The following is a 23,246-nucleotide window of genomic DNA, read 5'->3' on the forward strand; positions in this document are numbered from 1 at the left end:
AAGCCACCTTTTTAGACATTCGTTACTAACGGTTATAAGACAACAGAAATATTCACAGCACCTGCGTTATTCATCTCAAACTCCAACAAAAGTATCAGACAGTGATTCACTGTCATTTGTCAATCAAGAATTCATGTAATCATAATTATGAACTTCATGTTTGTCTGAATGTCCATAATTATCACATTCATGACATTCAAATTCATCTCTGAATAAATACTGGCAACTATAATCAATTTTAGCTTGCAATTGGTAGTGATCAGTGAAATCATTTGGAAGCCAAAAAAAAACTTTTGATATCATCATTACATCTTTCTCCGCAATCATTCTTCCAAATTAACATTGGAACACTTCCGCACATCAAATTATTCAACGTGAGGACATCCCATCATTCATGAATATCTTTTATTATTAATGTTACTTTTATTTTGCTTTGATGAGAAAATTACCTATCATTATTGGGATTTATATCTATCATTTAACATGATCACAGCAACTTTCCTACACACACAATATTTTGTGAGACCCGCATGTTTTGAAGAAAAAAAAAAAATTACGGCACGCGAAACGAATCTCTATAACATAACACAATCATTTTTCCTACAACATAACTCTTATAAAACTCATCATTATTTATGCCTATTCACAAACATATTGATTACTTACTTATTTTATTTTATATATTAGAACATGTTATAAAAAGGACAGTGGGCAGTCGGCTAAATATCATGTTAAATTATTCATATTCCTAATTAAAATCAAGTCGAAAGAATTTTTATTTTTTTTTACATTTTAAAATCTCAATAAAAATTAATAAAAAATATGTCCTTTTAAAAGATATAAAATTATTTTATTTTAGTAAAAACTAGTGTTTTATTTACTATTTAAATTTAAAAAAAATTTACCTCTCACTTTCTCCCACCATGATTTCTATTGTGTAACTGTTTCTTTCACTATAAAATATAGTAATTTTAATTAAAATGACATAATTATATATCCTTTAAAAAGACAAAAAAATTCCCCTAAAAATTACTACCATTTGTTTATTGGTTTATACAAATTACATGTAGATTTATTTGTTCTTGAACTTAACTTGCAGGATCATGGGTATACTACAGGAGAGAAAAAAAATGCATTGAATTAATAATGACATACTAGATAAAGTTTAATAATTAATTGTGTAAATAATATATTAAATTAGCTAATCTCTAATTAATTTATATTAATTATTATTTAGGTTCACACATTAAAGAATTTATCTCATTTTATCATATGTTAATAAATCTTTAATTACATATTACTAAAAAACGTACCACATGAAAATGCGAAAATAGAGTCCAATTAGCTCACAATCAGTTCATAGCGTACAAAGTGAAAGTTGATAGTAATTGAGGTAGAAACATTGAATGGAATATAAAGGCGCATAATCAATTGTTATAATCAGTAGCATTACTTGTTACACCGGACAATCCACAATTCATGATAAAAGTTGAATATGCATTACACTAGAACCACATATCCTAAAAACAAGCTCACTGAAGAAAAAACCTAGCTGGCCTCAGAATCCTCGTTAAAATATAGGAATTACGTGCCTAGAGCAACATCTTGAGAGTTAAAAATAAATGTAACCGAGTAGAACTAGTCATTCTGGATCAGGTGAACCACCAGGGACCAACTGCATTATGCCAGATAATTGTTAGTATCAGGACAACACGTGTATGATGCAGATGAACAACTAAAAATCATGTGAGATTATTGTCAACGTTTTCTAAAGTTGCCAAATCAAATGGTTTATTAATATTGCATTGATTTTAGGTACATGAAAAAGAATTGAGTATTTGAGACTTACAATGGCAATGTTGTTTCCATTGAGTAAAATCTGATCAAGCTTTGTTATCCGTCTCCCTTCAGCAGTGATCTCACTGTTTATGAAATATAAAAGCAATAAAACAAATCAACTTATTATGTGCCCAAAAGCTTCCCAATGTGCATCCACACACGAACATATGAATCAGGATTCAGGGAGAATGGATAACTAACATAAATCATGCAAGACACAAAGCAATGATAAGAAAGTTCCCCTGTAAGTACAGTTTCAAATAATTAAGTTGATAATGAGAAATGCCACAAAGTTTCATTCATACAAATTTACACTTGATATTTCAGACTTATTTTACCCAAAAAAAGAGAGCCCACTAGGAAGGCTAAATAAGGTTATGTATGCTCCAGAAGAACAGAAATGCAAGAATATAAGAAACAATGAAAGAAAAATAGCTCAATCACTAGGTAACTCCAGCAAACAAGATCTAAAAAATTATTCTTCAGATGGAGAGGAGTGGACCAGCTAAGAACAATGGCGGAGTTGGCCGGTAGAGTTGGTGCTTGGCCACAATACCAACAGCGGCATGGATGAGAGAGAATAGGCTGGCAGATTATGGTACAGACCAGAGTTGAGACTGACTAATATTTCACTAGAGGACAGTAGGTGCACCAAGTATCCTCAGTTTTTGGGTTGCCACTCTTTTAAGGTTCTTGATATGTTGAGAGAAAGAGAAAAGATAAGCATGTGTGGAAAACCATGTGTCTCAACTCCACCACAGAATCAATATTTATATAACACAAAGATATAGTTTTCTTGATTACTATATTTAAATGATGAAGGGGAACCTTGGCACAACAGATTCACAAGTTTGATTCATGTAATCAGCCTCTAAGAAAAGCAAGATAAGGCGGCCTACTATAGCTTCACATAAATGGGTATGATCCTTCCTTGGACACTGCACAGAGCAAGAGCGTTATAGCACCAGGTTGCCCTTTTTACTATATTTACATGATCCACCGAACCTAGACATAATAGTACCACACTATTTAAACAAGTTTAAAAGATGATAATGGTAGAGCTCAAAAGACTTTACAGGGGGATCACATCACATGCCTCTTGGTTAAATAGCTTCAAGAAAGGTAGAGACTGGGGACTCCTTGAGCATGCATAGGGAGTTCCTATAGACATTGAGGGGTAACAGTGGTTACATTATCTAAGACCTGCATGCAGTTACTTTAGGGCATGTCCTTTTGACTAGCTAGCAGGTGTACTAGGGAGCTAAGTATAAGTTACAGGATATGTGTGAGTCTTCCTGGTGAAGATAATCTTTCACGCATGCACTGAGGACAAATCATTTAGGTAAGGTAGTGTTATCCAAGAGAGGCACTTTCATACTTGTGGAGGATAGCAGTAGGAGAGTTGGGCCAAATGAGAGGCTTTCTCATTTGGGCCTTGGGAAAAGCATCCCAAACATGTGGAAGACTCCTATTGGTTCAGCTAGAATTGTGGCAAATACCCCTCAACAAATAGACAAAAGTATGTGTTGCACAAGTTCTCAGAGATTAGCATTGGATGTGACTCGTCGAGTCTAATTATAATCTCTTCAATTTTCATGACATATTACCAATTCTAGATTAATCATGCCTAATAACAATCAAGTGAAGTGAAGGATCATGGCTCTTAGCAACTATTCTACTGTATTGACCATAACGTTTTACTTTTTGGGGGTCCATGGTTATTCCTAGTACACAGACATTCAAATTAAAATAGGAATTCAGACAAAATCAGTAGTCCAGGAGCTGTTTACTTTCTTTAGTAAACCTCCTAAAACTTAAATTTCAAATTAGTATTTCCTGTGCCTTTAAATCCAAGATCATTAATTCACCAATGAGCTACTAAAGTTCAAAAATCCACTGTTATTATAAAGCCCCAGAACAAATCAAATATGACTTCTGTTTTTCTCATCTTTTCTTCCCCAAGGAAACCTACTTTGCAAAGTTTTTAAGCGTGCCTTCCATCCTGACATACATATTATACTCTGTTGTCCATATGTACCTTCCCCAGTTTATTAGAAATTCTCTATACCCTGAAACAAACGGCCAGAAATGTTGAATTTCTTTCCATTCTTAGTAATCCATCCACTATTAGCAATTTAACTCTTTTTTTTTAAAAAATTCTCTCAAAACAATAAAAAGTAAAATTCTCAAATTTGTAGAAGATTAACCAATAATAATGATAAAGTAACATGAAGAGCATAACACGAAGAGTACTTCAATCCAGAGACATTAATTCAACCAATTTTAAAATCAACCAAACATTTGGTTCAACGGTGCCAATAGGTTTGCATGAGACTAAAAATATAATACACAGGAACATCATCATTAATCCACTAAATGTTCTTGCAAAATGCCATCCATTGCAGAGCCAAAACATGTCCATCCAAGAAAGAACAAACAATATGACACGTGAAATACTAGAGCGACAATAGCTCTCCTCCTCCATTTATAGTTGAGCACTACAGTGCTCAAATTCACGCAATGACATGAAACAAAACCTTGCTTTAATTTCTTATTGTAATAGGAAGATACAATATTTCAAATTGAAGAGAATTTTACAAAGGAGGATAAGATTTCCTCCACAGTAAAGCAACAAAAACACAATTCACCAAAACTTCAAAGGATAAGCTGACAAGAATACAGTGCAATCGCTCTACATATCTATAGAAAACTCAAAAAAACTCAGGAGGCAAACACAAAGAAGCAGCCATTGAAATTATCCTACCACAAAAAATATTATCCTACCATATTACAGGTATATAGATAAGGACTTCTCGTTGAAAAATCAACCATTTCATTCAATCCAAATACATAAATCAAAGCACAGAATCACATATAGTAGCACACTACCACAGAGCTTTACATTCATAATTCGGCTGAAGCACCCTAAAACTAACCAGTAAAACAATTCAGTCCAAACTGATAGAACACAGCTAGGGGTTACCAAAATGTCTAAATAATCTACTCTGGATGGATTATTGCCACTGAGCAATGTGATAAAAGGGAGGGGAAGTTTTTTTTTTAACAAAAAAAATAAATAAAACCAAAGTTGTTTAACCCTTTTCTCTTGAACAAAGGTACAAGGACATTATATTTTTAAACTGAAAAACTTTGAATGAAGAATCTAAAAATTCAGGCACAACTTCCAGTCACAACCCTAATCCTCAAAAAAATACTAAGAAAGGGAAAAGAGAGAACAAATTAAGAGATTGAAGAAAAACAAGGAAAATGAAAATAACAAAGTGTGTCACTATCACTCAACCAGTAACAATAAACAGCAGGTAAATCATTAAAATAGAAGCCTTTATATTTCCATTAACTTCGTAATGATAAAAATGCCAAAACTATTATGTAAATAGCCATCAGCATGGACAAATGAAAAATGTAAGATACAAAAATTTTTAGATCAGTAACATTACTACTCCAAAGTCACACCAATTCAAAGTAGGGATAACACTCAAAAAAGTTGGTAGGAAAAAAAAAAAAACAGCAAATGATCAAAACAAGGTAATATAACAACTCCAGTTCAAAGGATGTTCTAAAAAGTAGGGGGGCATCGAATTCATGCATAAAACAATTCCATCCCCGAAAGTTTAACAACAAAACCATCCAGCACTCTAAAGGAGTTTCCTGTTGAGTAAAACCTAATGCATCACTGTAAAAGCCTGAAACTGAATGGTCCTATTCTGTTCCATTTTACAATTGCATTTCCTACTTCCTACCCAACAACACGTTTTGCAGAGAAACAAGCATATATACACAAGACCCAATAATAGAACATCAGGAATAAAGAGTGGATCAAAACTTAATATGTGGCAATGTAGGTCTTACTATTCAGTAACATCTTCAAGGACCATGTTAACATAGACATCAAAGCCTCTAAGAGTACCAACAAGCTCCTTGTCCCCTTTCATTATCACCCATATTTTCGAACCTATACATCGGTCAATCAACTCTGCATATTTCCAACACAAATGAAAGATTCTCTTAAATAGAGTTCAATGCTATATTGAATTACCAAAATTTAAATTTAAAAAAAAAAAGAGTTAGAGAGAGATAATGAAATCAAAAACCTGATGGCAGAAGCTGTGATGGATTATTAGCCATGGATAATCAACTATAAATTTTCCCAAAACCTGTGGAGGGTACAGAAAAAATAAAATAATGAAAAGTTTGAATTTTTTTTAATCCCAAATAAATGTTATAAAAAAGAGAGTTGGTGATTCGCTTTAAAAAAATTCAATTAACGTCAGTATAAAAAATAATGCAAGATTAAATATGAGAATTTGCCCAAGTTCCCAATGCTAATGAAAACAAGAGAGTAAAGCACCCATATCGAAATTTTCACAAGAAATCGATGAAATTCAATTGATATGAGAATCAGAGAGAGGCAAAGTTAGAACCTGAGCTTGAATCAGTGATAATGAAGGTTGTTAAAGACTTACAGTGAGCAGTGACAGAAACAGATGCAATGTTTGAAAACAAACACCAGAGAGAGAAGCGTGCCCTAGTAGTAGCGGGATCAATTTCACATTACACGTATCGTTTTAAAAACAATTTCTTTTGTCAATATTTATTTGTATGAATAAATCTTTAAGTTGATCTCTTAATTATAGTAAGAACATCTTTTATATACTAATTTAAGCATGATATTAATAATGATTTTATTTATTTTTATATAATATATTTTGCAATTATTTATAATTTTGGTTCTTAAATTTTCATTCATCAGCTCGTCTCTCTCTCTTTCTTTTTTTTTTTGGTAATACAGCTCGTCTCTTTAATAGTAAACTTTTTTTCAACCTATATATATTTAAATATTTAATTTATATCATATCGATGCATAATATTGTCAAAATATTATTAATAATAAAAATCTAAAAATTAAACTGAATTATTTTTTATTTTCACTTCACTTTATTTTTTGTTTATTATTTTGTATTTCTAATTTATTAAAAAATGGGTGAAAATTCTAAAATGTTTACAAAAAATAATCATTTAAATAGTTTTAAGTGAAACACTTTAAAAAATTGAAATTTAACTTTCCTAGCATTGAACTAAAAGAAAAAAATAGGTTTAATATTTCTTTTTTTAATTATCAAATTTATTTTCAACACTAATATTTTGTTTTTGCTAATTTAATTTTTGTAATGTAGAATTAAAATTCATTAACATAATTTAGACACTAAAAACTAAAATTTGATATAACTGAAAAAAATTAATATAATTTTTTTAAGTAGATTAACATTTAAATACTTTTTGACGACCTTTATTAATAATTTAATGTAAATGTAATTTTTTTAGTTGATTTAAGGATTTTTTAAAAGTTGTTGTTGTATTTATATATGTATATATTTATATTATAATTAACAATGAAACAAAAAGTGTAAATTTGCTGTTGATAAAAACTTAATTTTCAATTGATTACAAACACAGATGACCAAAGCTTTTATCTGAGCAATAAAACAATCAAATAGAAGGTTGTTATTTGTTAAAATATGTAAGATTTTGATCGGTCAAACATATCACTTGGGTTGGATCACACCTAGTTGAACTTGACCCAATAACAATCTGGGTGAATATGCTTCAGGATGTATGTCATCGCGAGATACTCCAATAGGATGGTTGAGTTGGTACTAGATTGCTTTGCTTGGCAAGGGTAAATGGATGAGGTACCTGCAAGGCACTACGACGCTAAAATCAGTATTTGATTGATGAACCTTAGTAAAGATGGATAAGATGATTATATATGGGCTTCAAGCCTCTATTATAAAGTGGTTGGACGTCCCACTTATGTCGCTTTAGTATGGCGGCATTTAATCTCATTGGTTAATTGTGGTGGCTTCTGGAGTCTATCCCGTGTGCAGAATGCCTATTTGTGGATTGGGCCTTTTAGGCATAGTTGGAATCATGTGTTTGTCCCTTAGCTATTGGCTATTAGGGAGGCGGTAGAGTTCTGAGCTGCTACCGCCATAGTTGTATGCCTGTGAAATGACATCAACACGAGATGGACATGTTTTCTTACTTTTTAAGTCATGGTTATTAGGCCTCTTGGGTCATTTAGGGGTTGGACCCAATATCCCGCATGGAATGGGTTTAGAAAGTTGCCCTCAACCAGTTGCTCTTGTCATTAATATGAAGAGCGGAATGCATTATTAAGCCGAATCACTCTTTTGCGGGATCATTCTATGAATGTGTATATTGTGAGATTTTAGTGGATTATCACTTGTTTTTGGTTGGTAACCGCCACTTTGTTGCTTAAGGAGCAATTGATTAGACTTAATTTTGTTAGTTTTAATCATAACAATTATAATATATGTCTTTAATTCCTTTAATCAATTTTTCCATCTTTTGACATGTGAAAAGTGTTTAACTTTTTCACCATTTCATCTACTGTCATTTTAACAGTTTTACCCCTCTAGTGACTTTTTATATGCTTTTTACTTTGAAGAAGGGAGCGAAATTTCAACATTTCCTTCTGAAACTTTGTCCTCGTAGAAATACTCATCCCTTGCTCCTTGCTTCAATGCTTTCGAAAAAAATTTCTTCCATTGTTCTTTATATTTCCATATAAGGCCATGTTGTTTTAATGTGTTGTGATCGTGTGTCACTTGAGAAGTATAAAAGGGTTTTTCAAGTTAAAACTCTAGGTATTTGACTTTACCCTTTTGTTCTTCTTCTTTTCGTGTTCCTGAGTTTTTACTTACTTTATGAACTTACTTGTTTTTTGGGGTTTGATTATCCTCTATTATTGAGTCTAAGGAGAATTACTTCTTTTGCCAAGAAAGCTATATTTATAGCTAAGAACTACGATAATAGCAACTCAGAACTCTACATCCTCCCTAACAACCAATAGCAAGGGGACAAGTACATGATTCCAACTATATCTAAAAGGTCTAGCCCACAAATAGGCATCCTGCGCACTAGCTAGCCTGCAAAAGCCACCATAATTGACCAACGAGACTAATGTCATTATACGAAAAAAAATTATTATGTTCCTGCCTCACCATTTATTCAGTGGTCCTTTTCCATAAATAGATATTTTTCTTCCATTTTTATCTCTCTCTTTTTGATTTTTTCCTTCTCAATCCCTACTTTTTTTCTATTTGGGAGGGGACCACCATACTCCTGCCCCACCAAAAACTTTCTCGTCGCTATACTAAGGTGGCATAAACATGACATCTAACCACTATATAATAGAGACTTGAAACTCAGATATGCTTATCTTATCCATCTTTATTAAAGATAATCAATCAAATATTAACTTGAGCGTCGAAATGTCTTGTAAGTATTTCCTCCATTTGCCCCAGCCAAGCAAAGCAATCCAACACCAACTCAACCATCTCACAAGAATATCCTATGACGACATACATCTCGAAGCATATTCATTCAGATTTCTATTAAACCAGACTCAACCGTATATAATTACGCATTTAATGCTGTTTTGTTAAAAATTACACATCTGTTGCACAATGAGACGCCCTCTTTGGGCGTCACATATGACGCCCCAGTGAGGCGTCTCTCTCCTGGAGAAGACGCCCCAGTGGGGCGTCACATGTGACGCCCAAAGAGGGCGTCTCATGTGCAACCTATATATACCCCACTTTATTTTTTTCATTAGTTTGTATATGATAAAATGAACCTGGAGAAAAGCGAAGCATGTATTCGCACCACCTTGGTAAAAAAGCATACGATTCCTCCCAATCACCGTACAGAATTGTCATCGCTTTCTGCTTCGCATACCACGCCTTTCTGTACGAAACTTGAAAGCCATATTTAGCAGTTATCCTTTCTTGCACCAAAGAGATTGACACAGATGGTTCAGACTTTATCATCCCTGCATTGAAGAAGATATCAGTGCCTCGCTAACATCGAACGAATTTAATTACACATTTGTGGTCAATCACACATTTAAAATACAAAAAGGTACCTATCACGAGATCTGCAATAACGTCTGCATCGAGCTGTCTATGACCCTGGGAAATGTGCTCATTCACACATTCGTGTTTTCCACCCCATCTCGTTATTTTCCAATTTTCACGAAACACCGGTTTGATCGCCCTTACGCGCCACAGACAACCTTGATCGTACGCACAACATTTCATGGACAACTTTGCAGGCGTGCTCTCAATTACAATGGCTTCTTGATGCTCCCTAATAAGGTTGTGCTTAAGTGCCATTTGGACATCTCTTTTTGTCGCAAATTCTTGATTGACAAATAATATGTCACCCAGTTGCCACGGACCTTGTATTGAAGCCGATCCAGACACCGAACCATCAGTACATGATTCTTGTTCGCTCTGATAACTCCAATCAATGTAAGAATAATGCGGAATTCCTTCCCAAAAAGGAATAACATCTGTGTCACCTGCAATTGCGGATTATAATTTTTTAATACGAACTTACTACTAATTCAGGCAACATTAAATCAGTTATTTATTCACGCAGTATACAAATGGGAACAATTACCTTCTTGTGGAATACCAAACGGAGCAGACGCAACGTCATTCAACTGCGGCATTTGCGCGACGACTGGTTGATGGAATATTGGAATTTCAGACGCACCCATCTCACGAGATTCATCTCTTTCTGAAGCACTAGCATCCTCCGCCAGAAGATGTTCTTCCATTGCCATATTTTCATCGTCATCATCGTCGTCTTCGTCGTGCATTTCCCAAGTCGGATCATTTTCATCTCCCTCAGAAAAGATACCAACTGGAGACGCATGAGCGGCAGGAGAAGCTGGAAGACGGGGAGAATTTAAATAAACTGACCTCACCGGTATGGGAGCATTCTCCGTTGCAACGATGTCGACATACAACTCTAGAAAATCTGTCCTTGACTGGTTGCAAAATTCTTCCATTGTCATCTCCAAGTCTTCATCGTCAAGCACTTTCAAACTAATGTATTTATCACCTTGCCACACCCTTGTCTTGATCTCAGTGATACATTGGTTGTCTTGAAGACTTAACTTCTGCCGAATTCTCTGATGCAATTCGCCAATGGTTGTGTTGCGTTGGATACGTGTCGGCCTTTTTTCACCTTCGAATATGACACCTCGTCGACCTTCTACCTTCCTACCATTGTAATATAACACAACACGAACATAATCAGGATTTGAGCTCATTTTTAAATAGAATTACAACTAAAATTCAAATACTAAATTAAAGATAAAGGAATGTTGGTGGAGAAGAGAGATATAAAGAGTGAGAGAAGAGGTGTGAATTGAATGGAGGGGGTGAGGAAATATATAGAGCACACATGTGACGCAAGTTCTGGGCGTCACATTGTGCAGTAGATGTGTAATTTTTTTCGAAACAACATTAAATGCGTAATTATTTTATTTAAATGCAATATTTTAATTTTTTTGCCTACGGCTTGTACCAATAACAAAAAAAAAGAAAAAAAAAGAGAGACCATCTACACACTAAATAAAGAAATCATCTTCTTCGTTTATAAATACTTTTTTGTGACATCACATTAATAAGTAATGTTTTATTCTTTGTACGAAAAACTGACAAGCACTGTTTGATTACTGTTTTTTAAAATAGTTTTTTAGAACAAAAAAACAAAAAACTCATTAGATAAGGCCTGTTTTGTAAAAAAAAAATTAAAAATTGTAACTATTTTTTGTTTTGTTTTTAGAATTAAATTTAAAGAACATGTATGAGTTGTTTTTGTTTTCTGTTTTTGTTTTTAACTTTCAAAATAAAAAAAACATAGAAAACAACTATTTCCATAATTATTCTACAAAACAGTTTTAAAAACAAAAGAACCAAAACACAATCAAACAGGCCCAAATTTGTTTCTGATGTTAACATTGGAGTGTTTTTTTCCCTGTTTGACATATTTTCTCCAATGGTTGGTTCACTTTGTCTAACACTCGGATAACCTTTGATCAGTGGCAGAATTATCTTCTTTAAATCTTCGTTGCTTTATAAGATTTTTGAGATAAGTCAATAGCTAAATATCTAGAGAAAAGTTGTTCTTTATTTTATTTTTAAAAAAAAAACACTCTTGTTATGATATAGAAAAAATTAATGCTACTAAAAGATATAGAAATTAAAAAGAGATGTTCTTAATAAACTATTTTGAAATTAAAATAATGAATCCAAACAAATAAAAAAGTAATGCTACTAAAAGATATAGAAAAAAATTTATGAACGTGAATATATATTAAGTGATAGCATTATCTTATTATAATATGTAAGAAGATAAAATTACTGATGATAGCTCACTTAAAGCTAGAAGATTGAGCAGATGGGGTGGAAGCATATATTTAATTATTCTAGTATTATTTTTGAGAGAAATTTAAAGTTTTAATCTCGGTACCCGTCCCGAATCGGACTAGTCGTGAAGCGATGAACCGATTAAAATATCTCCAAAAAATAACAATAATAAAATTACTCAAATATTAAGCGACCACTTAAAAAGTCATATTACTCATTATTCTGCCATGTTTATTTTTCTTATTTCCTTATGATGTTAAGGCTCTCCTCACAACTAATTAAAGTAGTTTTAATTTATAAAGTAAAGCTCATTTTGGGTTTCTAACAAAAAATACGATCCTCACTTTTGTCCCTTACAAAAAAAGTCAATTTTTGGTCCCTTTACAATTTCAGTTATTTGAAAATGTGATACTTCAAAGATTCAATGAAGACCCAATTTAGTCCCTAAAAAAAGACTAATATGGGTATTATTCTTTTTGTAAGGGACGAAAGTGGGACCGTGTTTTTTGTTAAGGACCCAAAATTTGCTTTACTCTAATTTGTATAAATAAGGGACCAATGTTTCTTATTTTGTAGGAATTTATCTCTTGCACACACATAAAAATGTGTGAGGCTCTTATGGGGCCATGTGAAGAGAAGAGGGGGAAAAGAAAAATATGGGTTGAATACACTTTTATGTATAAGTAAAAAATAAAATTATCTCTTAAAACATGAAAAACACTAATCACATTTTTAAATTGATATATTTCCTTTGGATGTTAATTTTATTCAAGGTTATTCGTGTTATGTTAACACAATGTTAGTGAAAGTAATATTTAGTAGATATGTTATTCATGTCGTGTTATATTGTGTCAATCCACATAATAATTGGGATATTTTGAGAATGACGGGTTATTGAGTTATGTCATTTCAACTCGCATAATAAGCGGAATACTATTATTTGGATTGTTTTGTGTTAACACAATATTAGTGATATCAGTGGCGGAGCCACATATAGTCTGGATGTGGCCTCGACCCGGGCTAAATTTTAACAAATTGTACTTATTATATATAATTATATAATTAATTATAATTTGGCTTGGTTAAAATTGTAATTTGACCGGGGCTACAATTTGTAATTTGGCCCTATCTAAAACTTAAAATATTTTTGGTGAAAGATTTGGGTAAGTTGTATTAAGTTATGTGTTTAATTTTTGAGAATAGATTATTCTACCTACTATTTTTCTGCCTACCTTTGTCTACCACTCTGAAACACCGTTAGATCAGAATTATCTAATGGTATTTTAGAGTGGTAGACAAAGGTAAGCAGAAAAAATAGTAGGTAGAATAACTTATCCCTTAATTTTTGCTTATATAAAAAAAAATATTTTTAGTAAAATTAAAAATATTTAATAAAATTATAACTCTTTTAGTGCTACCTACTCAGATACTCTATATTTAATATAATTTAAATATATTATGATATAAGCTAACTAAAATTAAAAAAAATAAATACACATCTAATATTTTCGTCCGGACTGAAAATAGAACCCGGCAGGGATATCATCATGTTATACCTTACTTATTCTTGTCATATAGGATCGTATCAACATACATAATAATCGAAACAAATTCAATGGCTCAAATTTAAGGTGCACCCTTGCTCCATAAATTAGGGAGCATGGAAGACGTTGCCGTATGTATCTGACTAATCACCCACTTCTTGCTCAGACAAACTTTAATAATATGTCAATAGCATTTTACGGCTTGTTTATTGGAAGTGTTAGAAGCTTACAACAAAACCCAAAGATTTGCTTGCCAAAGCCAAGAGAAGCTTAATTAGGAGAATAAAACAACCCAAATAGGCTTGATAACTCCATTAATTATACCAGAAAAAAGGTGGGATTCTACCCAAAATATGGTGGAATACGGGTATCAATTCAGCTCATCACTTCTATTATTATTCTGTTTTGTAATGAATTAAGTTATTTTATGTTGATATGAGCAATCTTTATTTTTCTTTTGCAATTCTTCTTGAGTTTTGAGGAAGGCTTAACATGGTGTGTGTTAAATAACAAGAAAAGAGAGGAACATTGAAATAATCTGTGTGTATTAATCTGGTGAGAGATGTACAATATATAGACAAACTAATGGGCTAAGCCCAAACCTAATATAATTAGACCTAATACAAAAAGCCTAATGAAATAAGGAAACCTTAATTACAATATAATTCTAACACTCCCCCTCAAGCAGGAGCGTATAGGTCATATGCACCAAGTTTGTTACATATAAACTCTATTCGAGGCCCTCTCAAAGATTTTGTAAACACATCTGCTAATTGCTCATTAGAGGGTACAAAACTAGTTTTAATTTCACCAGCAAGAACCTTTTCTCGAACAAAGTGACAATCTATTTCTATATGCTTGGTTCTTTCATGAAACACTGGATTTGATAAAATGTGCAGAGCTGCTTGATTATCACAAATGAGAGTCGCCTGTCCAGTGTCTCCAAACTTAAGCTCTTTGAGAAGCTGTTTAAGCCAGATGAGCTCGCAAGTAGTAGTCGCCATGGATCGGTATTCTGCTTCAGCACTTGATCTGGCAACCACACTTTGTTTCTTACTTTTCCAGGAAATCAAGTTGCCTCCAACAAAGACACAATACCCAGAAGTAGATCTCCTATCAGCTGGACAACCAGCCCAATCAGCATCACAGTACCCAACAACTTTATCATGACCTTTATCTTCATATTCAAGGCCTTTTCCTGGAGATGCCATGATATACTTAAGAATACGAATGACTCTATTCCAATGTTCTTGACATGGAGAATTGAGAAATTGACTGACAACACTCACTGCAAAGGAAATATCAGGCCGAGTGACTGTGAGGTAGTTTAATTTTCCAACCAATCTTCTATACTGCTCACGATCTAAAAAGGGCTCCCCCTGATTTGGTAGAAGCTTGATACTTGGATCCATAGGAGTATCAACAGACTTTGAATTCAACAGAGCATTTTCTTCAAGAATATCCAGAGTATATTTCCTCGATATCACAACACCAGCTTTAGACTGGGCCACCTCGATTCCCAAGAAGTATCGAAGTTTCCCAAGATCCTTAGTCTGAAAATGATGACATAAATGTTGTTTCAATCGAGTGATCCCATGCCGATCACTGCATGTGATGACAATATCATCCACATATACCACCAGATAAATAGATCCAGAAGCAGAATGACGATAAAAGAGAGAATGATCAGCTGCACTCCGAATCATGCCAAATTGTTGAACAACACTGCTAAATTTACCAAACCAAGCTCTTGGAGATTGTTTGAGGCCATAGAGAGACTTACGAAGACGACAAACAAGACCTGACTCCCCTTGAGCAACAAATCCAGGAGGTTGCTCCATATAAATTTCTTCCTCAAGATCACCATGAAGAAAAGCATTCTTGATATCCAGTTGGTAGAGATGCCAATGGCGAATAGCAGCCATGGCAATAAAAACGCGAACAGTAGACATTTTCGCCACAGGAGAAAAAGTATCAATAAAGTCCAAGCCAAAGACTTGAGTGAAACCCTTTGCCACCAAGCGAGCTTTAAGACGATCCACTTGACCATCAGATCCAACCTTAACAGCATAAATCCATCTGCAACCAACTACAGATTTTCCAGAAGGAAGAGACACCAGATCCCATGTGCCATTATGATGAAGAGCATTCATTTCATCAATCATAGCTTGTCTCCATCCTGAATGTGAAAGTGCATCACCTGTAGTCTTAGGAACAGATACAGAGGACAAAGAGGAAAGACAAGCAAAGTATGATGGAGAAAGACGATGATAACTAATATTGACTGTATACCTGGCCGGAGGGCGAGTATCACGAGTACCCTTACGAAGAGCAATGAGAAGGTCACTATCCGAAGGTGGGACCGAAGCCGTGGTAGGAGATGCAGTTAAATGTGAGTCCACAGAGACATCTGACGAACTATGCTCGATCTTATCAGCAGAAGAGGTGATAGAAGGAGAGTCAGAAACATGGACAGGTAAAGACGGAAGGTAAAGAAGGTCACCTGGGAAGGACGACTATACAGAATCAGTATCCACAGGGGTAGTAGAGGATCCGAAAAAGGGAACTGATTCAAAAAAGGAGACATCCGCCGAGATAAAGTATCGACGTAAAGTGGGAGAGTAGCAACGGTAACCCTTCTGAGACCGAGGATAACCCAGAAAAATACATTTATGAGACTTGAGAGCTAATTTATCCAAACCTGAACCAAGATGATGAACAAAACACGTAGAACCAAACACATATGGAGTTAAAGGATATAAAACCTGATGGGAAAATAAAATAGAGTGACGTACCTTAAGATTGAGAACATATGATGGCATGCGATTAATGAGATAGCATGCAGTAAGTACAGAATCACCCCATAATGTGTATGGAACATTACCATCAATTAACAAGGCACGAGTGGTTTCAACCAGATGGCGATTCTTGCGCTCGGCTACACCATTTTGTTGAGGTGTATGAGGGCAAGATGTTTGATGAAGAATGCCATGAGATGAAAAGAATTGTTGAAATTGATGAGATAAGTATTCACATGCATTATCACTATGAAAAGTACGAAGAGGAATACCAAATTGAGTTTTTATTTCATTATAAAATAACTGAAAAATAGAAAACAACTCAGATCACTTTTTCATTAAAAATAACCAAGTACATCTGGAATAATCATCAATAAAAGTAACAAAATACTTAAAACCCAAAGTAGAAGAATGACGACTGGGTCCCCAAACATCATAGTGGACCACAGAAAAAGGAGAAACAACTTGACGACTAAGACGACTCGGAAACGTACTACGAGTATGTTTCCCAAACTGACAAGACTCACAATTTAAAGTAGAAAGAGACGACAAATGGGGAACCATCTTCTGAAGCTTTGCAAGACTAGGATGGCCCAGACGAGCATGGATAGTAAGAGGAGAATCCACAGTGGAGCAGGATGAAGAAGAGAGAACTAGTTGATAGAGGCCCTGAGACTCACATCCTTTGGTAATCTCCTTCCCCGAACTCCGATCCTGAAAGATGACAGAGGTTTTAGTAAAAGAAACAACACAGTCAATGGATTTGGTCAAACGACTAACAGAAAGTAAGTTAAAAGGGGAATCGGGCACATATAGAACATGATCCAGAGATAAATTGGGTAAAAGAAGAACCGTTCCAATTCCCTTTGATTGGACAAGAGACCCATTGACCATAGTAATAGTGGGAAAAGAACCAGTAGTACAAAGGGAAGTGAATAAGGACTTATTACCAGAAATGTGATCAGAAGCCCCAGAATCAAGAGTCCAAGGGCCTATAAAGTGCAACTGAGATATGCCAGCAAAAGAATTACCAGAGGGAGCAATGGATGCAGTAGGACCTGATGTTTGCTTTTCAGACCACCAAGTCACAAATTCATTCAGAAGAGCAGCTGGAGCTTGTGCACTGGAAGGTAACTCTGGAGCAGAGGTACTAGAGAAAGCCTGAGCAACATGAGCATTCCGAGAAGGTGGAGGTGGCCTGCCATGAAGCTTCCAACAACGGTCAACAGTATGATTGGTCTGATGACAATGAGTGCATAACAGCTTTCCTTTAGAGAATCGACGTCCACGACCATACCCTTGAACAGCAAAAGCTGAAGGGTCAACAGAATCTTCTCGACGTCCGCGACCATATCCTTGATCAGCAAAAGCGGAAGAGTCAACAGAATCTGCTCTACGTCCATGACCATACCCTTGAGCAGCAAGAGCGGAAGAGTCAACAGAATCCGCTGGGGGTATATGCATCATAGGAGGTGCTGATGACGGAGAGGGCTTAGAGGGAATTCGAAGCAAGGTAGACATCACGGAATCCAGTGTAAGAACTGTAGCAGATCCCAAAATTTGATCTCGATTGGCAGACAAATGGTCAGGCAAACCATATAAAATGAACAGCATAAACAGTGTATTATGTCGTTCCTGTTCCTTATTAACATCACCAGTGAGAGGTAGAAGCTCATTAAGATCATGAAGTAAACTCTAAGCTTTCCCCAAATATTCAGTGTAACAACCCGTTACGTACCGATAATGTTATCATTGCATATGGTATTAAGCGCAGTTACAATCACAGTAATTGAGTTAATTAAATTACGGGTAAACTTTTTCTTTTATTACATTCTTTCTTTAAACATAACCGTTTCCGTAATCAATTAAAACAACGCCATAATTGTAAATGCAAAACTCACAGAAGCATATAACATACCAAATATAATCTCTCTAAGCAATACCATTTATTTTAGATTTTAGAAAACACATTTACAAAATTTAACACAGTGGTAATCGATTACCATCCTTGAGGTAATCGATTATCAAAGGTTACTGTAGAAGTCAGAACCTCAATTTGGGCTCCCCTGTTTTCAGGTAATCGATTACCAGGGATTGGTAATCGATTACTGAACTAGGTAATCGATTACCAATCTCTGGTAATCGATTACTTTGATCACAGTGGCTCAAATTTTCGTCCTCTGTTTCAGGTAATTGATTACCAATGAAAGGTAATCGATTACTCTGCAGTAAAAATGACAGATGACAGCTTTAAAGACCCAAAATGAGTGATGTAACTTACTCCTAACACCTTGATACTTGATATACACCTTACACAGGTACTAATGTAGGCTCTAGGCCCTTCCATCATGCATATTTATTATGAATGCATCCATTACAACAATCTCAATAACGTAGGCATTTTACACAATAAAGGGTCAATTCACATCCCAAGTCTTCCAATGCCTCAAAATACAATCATGTGGCCATGGACAAGTCTCATGCTCACTCAAAATACAAAAATAACATGAGGCATAACTATACATCAATTTTAAAGGACTTAACATATAGTCATAATTATACACGAGCATGGCAATATCCACATGCAACAAGTTCATGACCTAAGTCCAAAATATTAAATACTATGCTATGTACATCAAATGGAATCCTTCAATATGTCATACTCTCCAAATGCACCTCACGCTCTACTCCTCCACTAAGCGGGCCTCTTGCCCGGAGATCCACCATGCTCAACATGACCTCAACTCTGAAGCCAATGCTCCACAACGTAAGCTCCAAGCTTAATTCTCCTCTATTGATTCCGAGAAAGGAAACAGTCAATAGCTTCCTAAAGCTCCAATGGTTGATAATCAAGCCTCCACTCAATCCAAAGCACCATCAATGGCCCTCAAAATCCACAAAATCGCCACCCCTTCACCAAGGGAGATATCATCACACACTCACTTTCAAGACTCTCTCAAGAAGGGACACATACTCACAACCTCAATGCAAACAACTTTGATGTTGGAACTCTATTGATTTGGTGGCTAGGTTTCAAGTTGGCAACAACCAAAAAAAACTCCCCTCCCTCCCATGGAGGTGCTGTCCGTCGAAGAAGAAAGGAAAGAGAGGAGAGAGGGAGAGAAAGAAAAGACGTGAGGGAGAGAGGGAAAATAAGGGATTTAAGTGACTTTTGGTGGGGCGGGTCCCACACACGATTTAACTTTGATTCAAACATCGATTTCAACTACAATTTCACAATCTACGTATTTTTATGGTTCTAGACATATTTTTGTTTCCTAAAAATATTCACAAAAATTTCACTCTTATCGGTACCATTATACTGCAGTATTTTTACACCGGTGAAATCACTATTCATCAAAATTTTCAAAACTTTCCTATTCACTCGATTTTTCGTCCTGAATCCATTTTCGGCATTATTTTTATCATTTGAGATCTCCTACTCCATTTTTCATGCCTAGGGATACGTGTTTGGTAAATTACCATTTTGCCCTTTTCACTCAGTTTGGCCTTAATTCCCGAATTTTCACTAATCCTTCCCTTTTAATCCACATTATAGCATATAATTTCATATTTAGATTTACGAGGTGTTATATTCAGTCATAGGACAATTGAAGTCCCGAGGAGCAAATGTAGTCATCAATTTCTGACACACACCATAGAGTCTCTGGGTATCATTGGTGTAAAGTGCTTTTGCCTGACTCCAAATAGCTTCACAAGTAATAGCAGGTCAAAAAATCTGCTTGATAGATAGATGAAGAGTAGCTTTAATGAGGCTACACAGCTGAGCATCAATCATTTTCCACCGTGTGCGCTCCTTTTCCGCCACAGATTCAGCCTTAGTGGTGAGATGAGATGTATAATTCTGCCCATCCAACCAAAGTCGCAGATCGGAAGACCAAGTATCATAGTTGGAACCATCCAATTTATCCACACTCAACGGAGCAAGGATATAATTTGAAAAAATAGCAGAGTCCGACTTTTTCTCAGCCTGAGTACCAGAGTCATTGGAGATAGGAGGGTCCATAATTAAGAGAAAAAAATAATCAAAAAAGGACAGATCACACAACTAACCGGTAGAAGAGGGATCTGACGTCAACACAAAACAAAGTCCAAACACAGAACCAGGACCAGATCCAGAACCGTCACAGGGAGACGAGAAGAACGCCACCAGCCGCGGCCGGAGAGAAGGTCCCACGCGCCGCCTTGGGGAGAGGATGACCGGAGCTTGCATGCGCGCGTGTGGGCGCGTGAGGGCTCGCGCTTCCAAGACGAGCACACCGGTATGTGGTTTGCCGGAAAACTCCACCGGATGGTGGTGGTTGACGAAGACAGCAGCCTGAACATGAAAGCGGAAGAAAAAGCGTACCAGAAACTGACAGCGAGACAATTCCGAAAAAAAAAAATTTAAAGACGATGAACAGTAGGTTCACCGGAAAAAAAAAATTCAAAGTTCCTTAGGCTCTTGATACCATGTTAAATAACAAGAAAAGAGAGGAACATTGAAATAATCTGTGTGTATTAATCTGGTGAGAGATGTACAATATATAGACAAACTAATGGGCTAAGCCCAAACCTAATATAATTAGACCTAATACAAAAAGCCTAATGAAATAAGGAAATCCTAATTACTATATAATTCTAATAGTGTGAATGTACTTGTTAATAAAGTTTGGAACTAAAGGTGTGTGTTTTTCATGAACTATATGTGGAAGATAGCTAGACAGAACATAGCGGAAGCGGACCAGTATATTTCATGGTGGGGAAAAATAGAATTTTTTATATTATAAATAAAAGCATTCACAGTAAAATATGAATCTAATATAAAAAGTTTAAAAAAATTTATATAAAAATCAAGGTCAATTCACTTAACTCTTGCTTTACACTTTTTTATATTGTTAAACTTTTTATAATTGAATTTGTGTTAAATATTCAAAGCAATTTCTTTTTTGTAAAATATTATAAATGTAAGCAAATGAGTTAAGAAATTTTTTCTATATGAACTAACAATTAATTTTTTTCACTATTCTTTCCAAAAAGTAAATACGAAATTAAGAAAGAGATTACTGTATTATTATTTTACATCAAGAAGCTATGAATCTAGTCAATAGTCGATATCAAATGATTGAAAAATATCAAGATATATATTTTTGTATTATTTTATTTTTTTCAAAACAAAAGTTGCTTTCCTTTAATTTAAAATAAAATAGAGTTAAGATTATAAACACAACCAAAATTTCCTACCTTGTTGCCGCAAACAAATTACAAATCAGTGTTTGTTGATTTGAAATGCAAGCACGAAGAGAAACCAGTTTTTTTTTTTTTTTTTTTTTTTTTTTTTTGGAGTTACCCAACCCTTATTATCTCTTTGAGACGAGTTGGCTCCCTCCGGTATCCCCACGAGCTTCGACTCTTTGAGCCGACTATGAGACTAATCCGGAGTGCGGGGGAACAGTGCGGAGCCAGTTTCTTAAGCAAAGGAAACAATAACTTTATCCCACTTTTATTCAAAGAAAAAAAAACAAATTAAGAGAAACAGAAGCCATGAAATGAGAGAAACAATGGCTAGTTGGGTGTAGGGATGTAAATAGGTTAAGCTTGACTTTGGTTTAAATAGGTTAGATCTGTATAAAAAAACTTTAGGCATGTTATCTTGTATACGTTCAAATTACAAGTTTGGCATAATTTATATTTAAAATATAAAAGTCTTGACCTAAGCGTATTAGCCTGTTCAAATTCATTAAACATTCAATAATTTAAAAATAACTAAAATAATATCACTTTATTATTTAAAATTATTAAAATAATAATATTATTATTATTATTTGAAATAAATAATATAATATTGACCCAACATATACAAAAAAGGTTATGGCCTACTTTTTAAATATGTTTTTTAAAAGTCCAAGCCTATTTTATTTGACTATTCTTAATAGGTCAAATCTGACCTAAAATATGCGAGACTCTAATTGGGTGAAAGATAGACTTTTCTTTAATTTGAAAGAGGAGCCAACTTTTAATCCTAATAGCCTATTAATATTATCAAAATATTATTATATATATATATATCAGAAAAATATTTATGCAATTAATGCAGATAAGTTGCATTTACTTTCAAAACGATATTGTTTTGGGATTGAAAGATTAAAAAATTATAATTATAAAGACTATAATAACTTTAAAATAAATTAAAATTACAAAATCACCATGATTTTCGTTCCAAAATGACGTTGTATTGAGCTTACCGTAAATAACTTATACGCAGTAACTGCAGGAAAAACAAACCGAATATATATTAATAAAATAATTCAAAATTTAGGGAAGTTGGATGACACACCCTAAACCTTTTTTGCTATGACCACCAACAAAATAACTTTAAAGGTCAAATTAGATTGAGGTACGAGTACGCGAAATTCAAACTATGCTCGTCAATTTTTTCATCCATTTTGTAACAAATTCACTGTAATAAAACATAAATCCAATAATAGGGAAGAAAAGTGAAAAACTATACCATTTGTCCAAGTGTGACTACGGGCAACTTTTGAGATATTTATTTGAATTTATATTAGTTTGAAACTTTCGAAAAGCTTGATTTAATTTTTTCTCCTTATGCCACATGTCTTCTTGAATTCTTTTCCGGTTTTCCCTCACTAACAGATTACATATCTAAAGAAATATCGTAAGTATGTATAAAAAAAAAAAGAAAAAAAAGAAAATCATAAGTAACTTTTCCATCCAATAAGAAATTGCCATTTTAGATTTTGGATAAGCTATATATGCTAAATGAACTGTAAAAT

The 23,246-nt window shown here is 34.4% G+C and overlaps 1 protein-coding gene across 2 annotated transcripts; it reads right to left on the reverse strand.

Annotated features, from left to right (window-relative positions):
- Positions 1–1,383: 1,383 nt before the first annotated feature.
- On the reverse strand, positions 1,384–6,441 carry LOC133287617 (sm-like protein LSM5). Of its 2 annotated transcripts, none has more exons than XM_061485258.1 (5): positions 6,324–6,441; positions 5,952–6,014; positions 5,710–5,833; positions 1,850–1,922; positions 1,384–1,675 (listed from the first exon to the last, which is right to left on the reverse strand). In XM_061485258.1, the coding sequence occupies exons 2-5, from the start codon at positions 5,983–5,985 to the stop codon at positions 1,643–1,645; spliced, it is 264 nt and encodes an 87-aa protein (XP_061341242.1). In that variant the 5' UTR covers positions 5,986–6,014; positions 6,324–6,441; the 3' UTR covers positions 1,384–1,642. The 2 variants fall into 2 exon arrangements, with proteins under 2 accessions (XP_061341242.1, XP_061341243.1); XM_061485259.1 differs by having other exon boundaries at positions 6,282–6,355.
- Between the last annotated feature and the right edge of the window lie 16,805 nt (positions 6,442–23,246).

This window comes from Gastrolobium bilobum, unplaced genomic scaffold (genome assembly GCF_033153095.1).
Source record: "Gastrolobium bilobum isolate Gb01-03AN ecotype WA unplaced genomic scaffold, APGP_CSIRO_Gbil_v1 utg2365, whole genome shotgun sequence".
In the NCBI taxonomy this organism is placed as follows: Eukaryota; Viridiplantae; Streptophyta; class Magnoliopsida; order Fabales; family Fabaceae; genus Gastrolobium; species Gastrolobium bilobum.

What these genes read in the sequence shown, in the direction of transcription:
- LOC133287617 (XM_061485258.1), bottom strand. Translation starts at nt 5,985, where the DNA reads ATGGCTAATAATCCATCACAGCTTCTGCCATCAG. An exon ending in ATCACAGCTTCTGCCATCAG is followed by an intron (nt 5,834 to 5,951) that starts GTTTTTGATTTC and finishes GGAAATATGCAG; the next exon opens with AGTTGATTGACCGATGTATA. An exon ending in ATGGAAACAACATTGCCATT is followed by an intron (nt 1,676 to 1,849) that starts GTAAGTCTCAAA and finishes GGCATAATGCAG; the next exon opens with TTGGTCCCTGGTGGTTCACC.